The 12,163-nt window shown below is 45.6% G+C and overlaps 1 protein-coding gene across 4 annotated transcripts in view; it reads left to right on the top strand.

The window, feature by feature from the left end:
- LOC138569251 (uncharacterized) overlaps positions 1-12,163 on the top strand; it is a 557,461-nt gene that overhangs the window by 540,539 nt on the left and 4,759 nt on the right. For 3 of the 4 annotated variants that reach the window (XM_069647113.1, XM_069647080.1, XM_069647087.1), the window contains one exon: positions 8,049-8,126. The exons of the other annotated variant lie outside the window; for it this stretch is intronic. In XM_069647113.1, the coding sequence (XP_069503214.1) occupies positions 8,049-8,126 (78 nt within the window). The remainder of the gene's footprint in view (positions 1-8,048; positions 8,127-12,163) is intronic. 4 annotated transcript variants of the gene reach the window in all.

Genomic DNA, 12,163 nt, shown 5'->3' with positions numbered 1-12,163 from the left:
TGGTCTAATAATGAGATGCGACCAAGTAATCTCTCCAAGAGGCATCTATAAGGTGATATTGTGTAGAGCGCCTGCAGGTCATCTAGGAAGCAATATGACACAACGCAGGGTGCTCAATGCATATTAGTAGCCTGGAATGGACCAAGACGTAAGGGCACAATCGAAAGATGCCATGAATGCACAAATAGCGACACACAATTAAAGGTGAGACAAGCACCCATGATACCCACAGAAATTTCACACAGCGTCTGGCACAAAATAGGGTTGGACTTCATTGGCCTGCTGGACGACTTGTCGAGTGACAACAGGTACAGGATAGTCATGGCAGGCTATCTCTACAAGTGGGTCTAAGTTGAATTTGTGCAGGATATCATCACGGGCACAGTCATAGAAGTACTCAGCTCTGTCATTCAAAGAGAAAGGCTCCCCGAAGAGATTGTAACAGACAACAGAGTGCAACTAGTTTCCAGGGAGATGGAAAGCTTTCTAAAGACTCCGTCAGTTGAGAGCAAGCCTGTATCACCCACAAGCCAACGGGCTAGTAGAAATGGCAAACCATTTCATCAAAGAAGCCTTACAATTAGCATGTGCATCAGGCATGAATCCATAGAAAATCGTCAAAGAGGCTGTGGCAGCACATCACTTGACGCCAAATGCCATCACGGGAGTATCTCCGTTTCAGATGTTCAGGGGGAGAAGGGCTGCATCTACGCTGGTACCACCGTGACTACACAGAGTCAGAGAGGACGATGACATCAACATGAGCGACATTGTCTTCAGATTGCAAAAGTACAAGGAGATCATGAAATCTCAGGGAGACAAACGCAGAGCAACATTTCGCACTGAGGTCAACGAAGGGGACTCAGTAAAAATACGCCAAGACACAGCAATGGGCTCCAAATATAGCAAGGCCATAGAAGTCACATGGAAAGGAACCAACCATGTCCATACCAGTGATGGAAGAAGGTGGAACTGGCAAAGGGTGGCCGTGTAGAAGAAAAGGGCATCCAAGGGAATAGGAGATGGCCATGAGCCATGGGAGTTGGCCAACTACCCCCAAAAGAAGGAAACCAAAATGAACATGTACACATGAGCTCCACACCTCACTTTAGAGAACCATAGCGGGAAGCAACCTCAGCGGAGCAAACCCCTTGCGACACATCCCGCATGACTACGCAATCCCCCAAAGCAGCCACTGACCAGAACCGGGCCCAACGGGAAAGAAGGAAGCCAACCAGATTCTCATACTTTGTCATGGACTACGAACCAGCTTTTCCTACAAAAGGAGGTGTGTGGAGACTCGCCATGCGAGATCTCGTTGCAACGAGATCTCACAAGAGTTTGCACGCGAAGCGTGAGGAATAACAGATACGCACCAGAAGTGGAGAGATGCACCAGGAGACAGTTGGGCCTTGGCGCTCCTCCTTACTGAGGGAAATCAGCCCTCCTGTGCAAGTCTACCCACCCACAAACTCTGAGGGAAATCAGCCCTCCTCTGCAAGACTGCCCATCTGCAGACCCCTACCTAGCTGAGCGTAATTCCATGGCTGAGGGCAGCCTCATGGGAGCTCCAGCTAGCAGGGGTCATCAATACCCCTGCACACGTACTGCACAATGAAGCTAACTGCATGGGGCAAAGGAACTGAACTTTGAGTACTGCCCCGCCCCATTCCTGGACTCATATACCCCTGTTTCTCCTTATGTGTTGGGTGTCATAATAAACACCTCTTCCTATCATGCAAGTGTCCTGTAATCATTGAAGGCCGCTAAAGTACTGGCGATCAAAAAAAACCTCAAACCAGGGGTTCTCTGGTGTATGGTCTGTCGCTGCTTTGCTGACAGCCAGCTTATCCGATGCCCTGTGGCTCCTGGATATCTGAAGATTTAAAGAATCCTTTTCTCAATGGTCTTCTGTGCTCGCCGGAGACATGTTGCACTCCGTTCGGGGTGTTTGTTTTGTAGCTCTCTTACCGTTCCATGTTTTGCCTCTCCATGCAGAGGGGCAGAGGAAACATGTCCAGGTTGCTGTCTGTCTTCTTCTTACTGATAGATTTTATCCATCAGCTGTGATTTTTGGATACCGAGGCTTGAGTCTCATTACTCCATCTTCTCGTGTTGAGTATGCAGTCGTGGGTTAGGATTCTTCTTGGTTTGTGTGGACTTGTCACGGTAGGGTTGGTTTCACAGAGTCTTTGCCGTGATGGGCCGCTGGTAGCGTTCGAAAGGGTTTGCAGTGGAGAAACTGAGTCTTCTCATCAGAGGGTTCAGGTTCTGATCCAGTCCTTGGCAGAAGTTCTTACTGAGCTTCGCTAGATGATTGTCCAACATCTCGATGTCCAGTTCCCTGTGAAGGTCAGCTATCCTTCCGAAGATTGAAGCTCCAGACGTCATCCACAGTGCCTTGTTCTGAACTATCTGAAGACTCTTCTGGTGTCGCTCATGGCAGGTTATCCATGCTGGGGAGGCATACGCCAGGGTTGGTCTGATGATCGCCTTGTAGATGTTGATCTTTGTCCGGAGGGACATGGACTTGGTCTTCTGTGGGTACAGTGCTCACATCTTTCCTGTTGTCTTCTGCTGAGTATTCTCGATATGGCTCATGTCCGGGTTGCATTTTGCCCATCCTTCTTATACTGAAAAAGATGCCTGAGGGCAGGAAGACACATCAGGTGGTAATTGTGAGACTGGAGGTCCCAACCTGTCCACTTGGCAGCCCAATTTTGGTCTTCCTTTAGTTTTTTTATTCTTTGGGACCAGTGCGTCCCTGGCAGGTAAATGTTAATTTAGCATGCCCCCTCCCCAGGATCTGGGCTCCCGGCAGTCTGCTGCCTTTTTGGTTCTTTCCCAAAAACCGCCACATAGGTGTCGGTGGCCCGGGAAAAGGACCATCTGTCAGGGCCCTTCTTTGTTATGGGTGAATCCCTCCCTGCCTGCCTCCCCCACGCATGCTTATGTGCCTGGGACCTTTACCTCCAGGGCCTTGGCCCTTGTGGGTGCCAGGCAACAGGACCACACATACCTTGTGCTTTTGTTGTGCCACAGGCCTACTGAAATTTCAGCATTACTCATGCACTGACTATTTGAGGTCTAAATTGGTCAAAATATTACCATGCCTGCAGCAAAGAAAAACAGAAAATGTCAATAAATGTGCATTGCAAAGAAGGTAGAATTGGGGGGATTCCACAGAATAGTGAAATTATGAGCCAGAATATGCCAATTGCGCTCCACCGTGGAAATGTTGCCCAACCCTGCTTGGATGGATGTTCGTTTCTGTTGCTGAGTGATCAGAACAATACGTGGTATGTGAGTCCTATAGGGTTTTATACGCTGTCTCTTCAGTGGGAAGTAGACCTAGAGTTCCATGTAGGGGCCTTCATAGTACTGACACAATTACATTCTACATTCCACCAGATACCAAGCATTGTTACGCTACACCTCTCCATCCAACTTATATATCATAGTCCCAACCAATATATCTTCACACTACTGTCACACAAGGCTCCCTCTAGACCAGGTGTCTGCAACTTTCGGCTCACCAGATATTTTGGACTACAACTCCCATGATCCCTCACCATTGACTATGCTGGGAGACTTGATGTAAAATGGAGTCCAAAACATCTAGAGAGCCAATGGTTGCAGACCCCTGTATCTAGACACATAAACCTTCAGTGCTCTTGATACAAACCACCTAGAAACAAAACTGCACAGTGCTTTGAACTGTATACTTCAACATAACAGCAAATCTATCTTGTATTATTCCTCTTTTTCCACTTACCAAACCCAGCCCACTTTCTTTCAGATGCCTCGAGAACACCAACAGACCATGCAAAAAGCAGCATTTGAAAGCCAATAACATAACAATGTGAACCCTGAACACGATACTCAAAATACACCCTCAGATTTGAGCCTTGAATTCTATGCTTGGAACCCTAAGAGGGAGATAGGCCCTGAGCTCCTTCTACAGACCCACCAGTTTATTTATTTATAAAAATACAGGGAGAATCAATGAATTTTTTGGCACAAAAATGCTTGCAGAGTGTATTTTGTCTTGTAACCGGGGACAAGGACAAATCGAGGACTAAACAGATATACATGGGTCGTGGGGAGATGGTTGAAGTGCAATTGCAGGGGTGATGGGGACAGGGGAAAGTACAGTGGGATTGGCATGGATTAGTCAGGAGAGAGGTAGGATAGCCATGTTTCATCCGATAGGAGTGCTTAGAGGTTAGATTTCAATAGTAATAAAGAAGGAGTTGTGCAGAGGGGAAGACTATTCCTGAGTAGGGGTGGGAGAAGAGGCAGAGAGCGGATATGAGAGGGAGCGCAGGTGGCTCGACGGGTGGCAAGGTGAGGGCCTGAGCATGATCTTGAAGTGCGGGGAGGAGGGTAGGGGTGAGGTGGATAGATAGGTATGGAGGGGCAAAGCCATGCATGGTTCTGAAGATGATGAGAAGAAGTTTGTATTTTGCTCTAAGTTTCATGGATATCCAGCCAATTCGGTGGCTGGCTGAGGAGTAGACGTAAAGCGAGGAAAGTTGAAATTTGTATGGACAGCGAAGTTTAGAACTTTCTCCAGCGGTGAGAATGAATAAGACAAAATTACCGAACATAAATTACTGACCCCACCAAAAGACCTAAAACACATACCACAAAAAGTTTGAACTACCAAAGGTAGTTGAACTACCAAAGGAAACACAAAGGCTCCGGGGGGTGTCCCCCGCAATAACCCCCTCACTATACTATACCGTATTGTGAGCAGGGGTTGCTTAGACACACAAAAAAGCCGAGGGCTGCAGGGGTGTCCCCCGCAACACCCCGCTCACTATACTATTCAGTATAGTGAAGGGAGTATGTGGGGGACACCCCGCAGGGTTGCCAGACATTTGGTCGAAAAAAATTGGTCGACCAGACAAATGGTCGAACCAATTTGATCGAAAACCAAATGGTTGAATTTTTTTTTTTTTTATTTTAACCCTTTTTTTTCATTTTTTTGGGGGGGTCCCCCCAAGCCCCTTTTTTTCTCTAAAAACCCCTTTTTTTACTAAACGAAAACCCGAAAAATAAATATATAAATAAAAAAAAAATTCGACCATTTGGTTTTCGACCAAATTGCGTCGACCAAATTGCAGTCGACCAGTTTTTTTTCGACCAGTTGACTGGACACCACCCCGCAGCTCACCTGAGCAAAAGTAAAGAGAAAAGAAAAAAAACGGTTGCTGCGGGGGTGTTCCCCGCAACACCCCGCTCACTATACTATACAGTATATACTATACAGTATAGTGGGCAGGGGTTGTGGGGGACACCCCTGCAGCTCACCCGAGCAAAAGTAAAGAGAAAAGAAAAAACAAACGGTTGCTGCGGGGCTGTTCCCCCAACACCCCGCTCACTATACTATACAGTATAGTGGGCAGGGATTGCGGGGGACACCCCTGCAGCTCACCCGAGCAAAAGTAAAAAAGAAAAGAAAAGGACCCTGCAGTGCCGATTCCAGATCACGGAAGTGAAAGGGAACCAGCACCACAGGGACACAGCGCGTCTAAAGGAAAGGTAAGTAGTGTGGTTGGGGTGTGAGTGAGGGTGTGTGTGAGGGTGTGTGTTTGAATCTGTGTGATTTTCAATAGATGTCCGCATGGCAAATGTACGAAAACATTTGTGTTGCGTACATTTCCCATGCAGACATTGCTGCAACGGTAAAATTACACCACTCCGGTGAGAAGGCACAGTTGAGAAGGCCATAGAGAAGACTAGCAAAGTAGTCTGTTCTAGAGAGGACTATGGAGGTGATTAGTTGTTCGACAGAATTTAAAGGAAGGAGATTGCATATTGAGGAGGTTTAGTCTGGCAGCAGTGGCTTATTTGAAGATAAAGAGCGAAAAATTGTGAGGTGGGTCAAAAACAACTCCAAGGTTATAAGCAGACGAAGAGTAAGCACAGGAGTCAGGGGAGAAGAGAATGGGAGGGGGAGAGTAGGAGATTGTTTGTTTGGTTGGGAAGTAAAGAACTTCAGTTTTGGTGGAGTTAAGCAAGTGAGACGTCATCCAATATTGGATAGCAGTGAGACAGCGAGAGATGTTTCTCAGTTCATTAGATAGGGAGGGAAAGGAAAGACATTCTGGGTGTCATCAGTGAAAAGTTGATATGAGAAACCGTAGGAGGAGATAAAAGCTTTGAGACCAGAGGTGTAGAGAGTGAAGAGAGGAGGACCCAGGACTGACCCTTGACGAACACCAACAGAGAGTAGGGTGGGTGGGGAGGTATGGTTATTCGAGGAAACCTAGAAATGCCTGAGGGAAAGGTAAGAGGTCACCCACGTAAGGGATTTATCTTTGATGCCAAAGAGAGACAGAGTGGTTAGGAGGTCAGAATGATTGACAGTATCAAAGGCGGCAGAAAGGTTAAGACTGATAAGAATCGGAGCCAGGTTAGCATGACGAGTGGAGGAAATTAAGCTGCTGACATTGAGGAGCGCTGTTTCGGTAGAACAGAGGGGTCGGAAGAAAGATGGAAGTGGGCCACAAAGGCTATGCGTATCAAGGAATTTGGAGAGTCTGTTAAATACAATTAGAAGATTTTGGAGTAATGAGGTAAAAGAGAGGCTGGATGAAAATTGCTGGATTGTTAGGGTCAAGGCTGGGGTTTTTAGGGTAGGGATGACAGTGGCAGATTTGTAAGATGATGGGAAAGTGGCCATGTCAAGGAAAGCGTTGAAGAGGGGCATAAGTTGAGGAGCAACAATGGGCGTGTTGAGTTTCAGTATGTGAGGGGATAGAGGGTCATTGGGGGCACAGGAAGTGTCAGCTGCAAGGAGTTGCGTAGTGATTTCCTCAGTGTTGGTGGGGTCAAAGGTGGACATAGTGTTGAGAGAAGAGGGTAGGGGTGGTGGAGTGAAATAGGCAGGAGGGTGTATAGTGGGACATTTCTGAGGGTACCTCTGCTAGTAGAGATTTTAGAAGCAAAGTAGAGAGCAAGACCATTTGTGGAGAGAATGGAAGAGATGGAGAAGGGGTTGGGAAGAGAGAGACTAGAGTTGAGAAATTTTTAGAGGCCTCTGGGTTGAGAACATTGAGATGATAGGACAGAGAGGTAGACGTCACTTTTAGCAGTGTCAAGAGCAGAGGAATAGTTTAGAAGAGCTGAGGGGTAGAGTTAAAGATCCAGGGAGAGTCTAGTTTTTTGCCATATGCAAAGCTTTTTTTGCATAGTTGTTTCCAGGGTTGTGGAGGGGAGGGTTAAGAAGTGAACGCTGACAGAGGGAAATGAGCGGAGAGGGGAGCATGAAGTGCAGTGCTGAAATTAGAGAAGCTTCATCGGAGGTGGGAAGGTTAGCTCAGCATATGAGTGGGACCAACAGCTGGGTTGTGGGCTGCAGCTCCATGGTTGGAGCCATCAATGGGTTGTAGGGATCACTATGCTCAAGCCGTAGCCTGGTGCAGCATATTTCAAGTCTTAAGTCAGAAACACTTATGTACGAGCGCAATACAAATAAAATATCAATAAAGAGGGACATGGGCCCTCTCTGTGGCCCATGGGACAGTGGCAACCGCTTACATAGGGTGGGGGGGCGCCACTCCATGTCCCCGCCACAGATAGAAGAAGAAACAACTCTTTTTTGCTGTGCCAGAATTAATTAAATCAATTTTTGCAGAGTGGCAGATTAATTATTTATTTATTAATCTGTCGCTCTGCATGCAGTATGCTGGACTGCCAGGCCTGCTACTGCCCAACCTAGCAGCGGGGCGCGTCCGGATCTACGTAGACTACGTCCATTTTCTACCATGTAGCGGGCGTGGAGCTCAGAGCTCCATGCAGTCTACGTATCCCATCCTCTCATTTGGGAGGCTGTCGGGGAGCTGGAGGGGTGGCCTCTCACTGTCGGTAATCTGCGCAAACAGTGCAGTAGTAGGGGAAACCTCCTGACTCCTGTACTAGCATTTCAGGCCATGCAGGAGCATAGCAAAAGGTTGTGTTGGATAATCCGTGTGGGTGGAGTCGGGTCATGGGCACACGGTGTGCCTCACCTTCTTCTTGTTCTTTCCATCTGATCCTAGTTGCTTGCTGGTGTGGTGGTGGAGGACTCGCCTGAACCAGGCCCATCCACGGATGGACATGTGCTGCTGCAGCCCCAGGTAAGTGAGCAAATAAGTTGTGTTTATGTTGGCTTCTTAGTTAAGTAAACTCTTAGTCTTCCATGCCACATTAACTAAAACTGAGATGTAGGCCGAGTGTCCCACGGCCGCCATTAAGTTTTAGTTAAGGAAACTCCTTGACTAAACTTCTTAGAAGACAAAGAATTTCCTTAACTAAAACTCAATGACGGCCGCGGGACACTTGGCCTACCTGACTCTCAGTGAGAGATGCAGGCTGGTGTCCTCCCGACTAATAGACACCTATCCAACGGCATACTGAAGGACCAAACGGGAGACACTCGCAATACGACCAAAGACAGTAAACATAGCAAACATAGCAAACTAGAACAAATCATCAAGAGGACATGGACCTAACTATGACCTTCCCCATCAGCCCTTAGAAAAAATCATAGAGAGGGAAAGGAAGCACTGCATCATGGGCCCAAGGCAATGGGTGAGGAAGCACAATGCCCCACCACACAAACTACAACTAAACAACAGTCTCAAGAATGTTCGCTCCACGGAAATCAAAGAATCAGTTACGACAGAAGGATACGAACGTCTGAATACACACGCTTACCAAGATGGACCCACTAGGACAACACTTCAACATGACCGCAACCCTGAACCACTCAAAACCTTAACTGACCAGGGTCACACTAGATTACCTAAGAATAGATATCACCCACCCAGTCCCACACCTGAAGATTAGGTTCAGACCCCACTAACCCAATCCTCAATCTTCTGCTTACTTAAACCCACACAAAACCACACAAAACCACACAACCATCTCTGTCCCAGCAATCCGCACGCACTTTACCACACTGCATCAACAACACATAAACTTCACCCACAGCATTCGAGGCCTTCATCCGATCCAATACTAGCACCAAAGCCCAGCACTCGGTGTCAACCGAGCTGAAGCTGCCAACAGCACACCACATCTCCCACTCTCCTTCTCGCCTCCTCCCGACCCCACCCTTCCTGTTTACAGATCCACCAGAGCGCCTGGGGACCAATTCCGTTGGTGACGGTGCACTATACAAGTACCAATAACATAACATAACTATCATCTTGGCAGCGTGTGATTTGGCTAGAAACATGGTATTGGCAAGGTCAGTGTGTGCTTTTTGTCGGGGCATTGAATGTCTTTTAGTGGCTCAGCGGCTGGCCTAGGTCTCTTCCGTGTGCTCTAGACTATCACTGAAGTGACCCAGGTAGCAGTAGCAGTGGTATGTTCAATTATAACTATTTAATTTCTGTCTGGAGTCTTTTGTGCAGATATCCAAAATTGGATTAGTAGAATGGGATGACACTAACAAAATTTCAATACATATCAAATTTTATTCAGTAAACTCATCACAAGGAAACTTCATCTTAATATCATAAAAATCTATAAAAGAACAGTCGATTCATACCATCAATCATAACCACATACAGGACTCATTCAGACATTCCAATTTAAAAACACCCAAGTGTTTAGTACATCAATAAGCATTGTAAATATTGTTACACCAAATCTTTTCAGTTATCACATCAAACAGTGACCCAGTCCATAGTATCAGGTGTCGTTGTGTATCTGATGCCAAATTTGACCAGATATTTCTCACAGAAAAGCGTCGACACGTGTTTCGGTCGGAGACCTTCTTCAGGACGTAGGGCTTGGAGTAAATGCTCCGCCTTGTTCTCAACGTGTATGGGCCAGTAGTAAATCTAAAAAAGTAATGATAAAAACCATAGTGTCATCCTTATTTCTTAGAGTCGGTGACTAATAATGTCACAATAAACACATAGGCCCCTACTCACCACCAAATTCCAACTTAAGGGAAGGTGAACGGGACAGCGGAAATTAATCCTCCACTGGCATCAGTGTGTATGCTGTACCTGTAGAACCAACAGAAACACCACTCAGCATTCTTGGAAAAACCGAATACTCAGTGTGCATATCTATGGCCATACATAATATACATTCAAAATAGGGCTTAGACCACTTACAAAGTGGCTTAGACCACTTCCCAAAGTCTATTGGTCACTAGGCCAATCACAAGGCTACAAAAGAAACACACAATGACAACTGTGTGAAGATTTTTCACCTCATGTAACAATTACAGCATATATGTGGCGATTGAAAAACACTCGACCACTAAAGCCGTGGGTGCAAATGCATTCGCATTAGAAAATGTACACCTGTAAAACTAATCAGGCAATGCAAAATCTCGTCATAGCCAACTCCTCACAAAGTAAACACCCATAATGTGTAGACTGTATGTATGACATATATAAAACCAGTGATACCGAAAGCACCACTCACATGATGCCCACTACACCATGTACGCAGGTAACGCAAGTATGCGCGTATAACAAACGGCCTCTTTATCCATGTATCGTGCCGCATTAGAGAAAATTGTAATAAGTGTAACAAAATAAATTAAAAACAAACGGAACGCCGCTAAATAATATGCGGCGCCCCTCAGAGCAATCCTAATGCCACACTACAAAAACCTCTAGCGTGTCTCTGGGTCACGCTCTCACAAGGGGGGGAACGCTTACCTTGAATGGAAAACGTGCATCCCTCTACGTGGAAAAATGTGTTCACTCACTCGACACCAGCACAAACATAGCAAAAAGTCAATGCAGGCTAAACATAGTCAAAGGACTATCTTTTAAAAGGTGCCAGAAACACCAAAAAAGGACTAACAACTAGAGCATTGGAATGAGCAGAAAACACAGTGTCTTAAAGGCACACGGCGAGACAAACACCCGTGCGTCGCTCATATAGAATACAATAACATGAGCTGGAGCTTGGGACATTAATTAATGCGCGGCCATTCGAAAAACATACTGAGGGTGCCAGAGAGATAAATAAATGGAAGGAGGGTCAAAAACACAATCGCTTGTCAAAAAGCCGCATATTAAGGGCCTTGAAATTATACATGTTTAGCTTCACTCCCTGATTTCAGGAACTGGGTGCACGGGCCAGTATAACAATACAGACACACACAGCAATTTGCTTTATACATCGCAATGGAATTAGATACAACTGATAATCGTTAACAGGGGCTTTTGCAGATTATATGGGACAAACCCAGATGTCGTATACCGCCCTTTATAAATATAGACATAAAAATGCCAATAGATTATATCATTAAGCTCGAATTGACATATATCTACTACTGGCTTAATTGTATATTTATATATACATCATGTAGATAAATACTGTCTTGAAACTTGAATCAACCAATAGTATGCATATAGATAGAAAACCAATTGTATAACAAGCAAAATGGGTCTAGGTTGTATATAACATAGGGAGTATGTAGCGATCACAGTAGTTCTTAACTGCACGGTATCCCCATTGCTGTGTGTCCATTCTGACCCATCGTCTCATGTTCCAGATCAGTTTTTTATCAGTTCCATTCTACCAAAACATTCAGTTTCTGGACTGTATTAAGAGTGTGAATCCATTTCTGTTCAGTGCGATGTAATGTCGTACCAATATCGCCCCCTCTCGTGTTGCTCTTAATGTGTTGGATACAAACCACCTCATGTCTGTGTCCTTATGCTGCATTCTAACAAAATGTTCATCTAGCAGCTTATCCTCCACTTTATTTCATATACAGCTCCTATGCTCTGATATACACCGTCTAACTTCACGTGTGGTCTTACCCACATATAGAAGTTGACAGGGACAACTGATAATGTACACCACATTTTTGGTCAGACAATTGGTATGGCAGTTCATCTTCCAGATTATTTGACCATATTGAAATTCTCGTTTAGTTTCAGTTAGGGGGCACGTGACACTTTTGCCACATTTAAAGTGTCCGACAATGGGCGGCAGACCCCATTGGTCATTGATAGTAGGCTCCCTTGCTGGCTCCCTATAAATATGGACCAATCTTTGTCTTAAATTTTGGTTGCGTTTAAACGCAAACATGGGTTTTTTCATTAGTGATCCAGGTTGTTTGACTAAATTCCAATGTTTGTTAATGATTCCTTTTACATCCCCGCTGACTGGATTGAATGTAGTTACACAT

Source organism: Ambystoma mexicanum, chromosome 1p (genome assembly GCF_040938575.1).
Source record: "Ambystoma mexicanum isolate Mex_15411 chromosome 1p, UKY_AmexF1_1, whole genome shotgun sequence".
NCBI lineage: Eukaryota > Metazoa > Chordata > Amphibia > Caudata > Ambystomatidae > Ambystoma > Ambystoma mexicanum.
The sequence above is the reverse complement of the archived record's forward strand: the minus strand, read 5'-3'. Positions and strand labels throughout refer to the sequence as shown.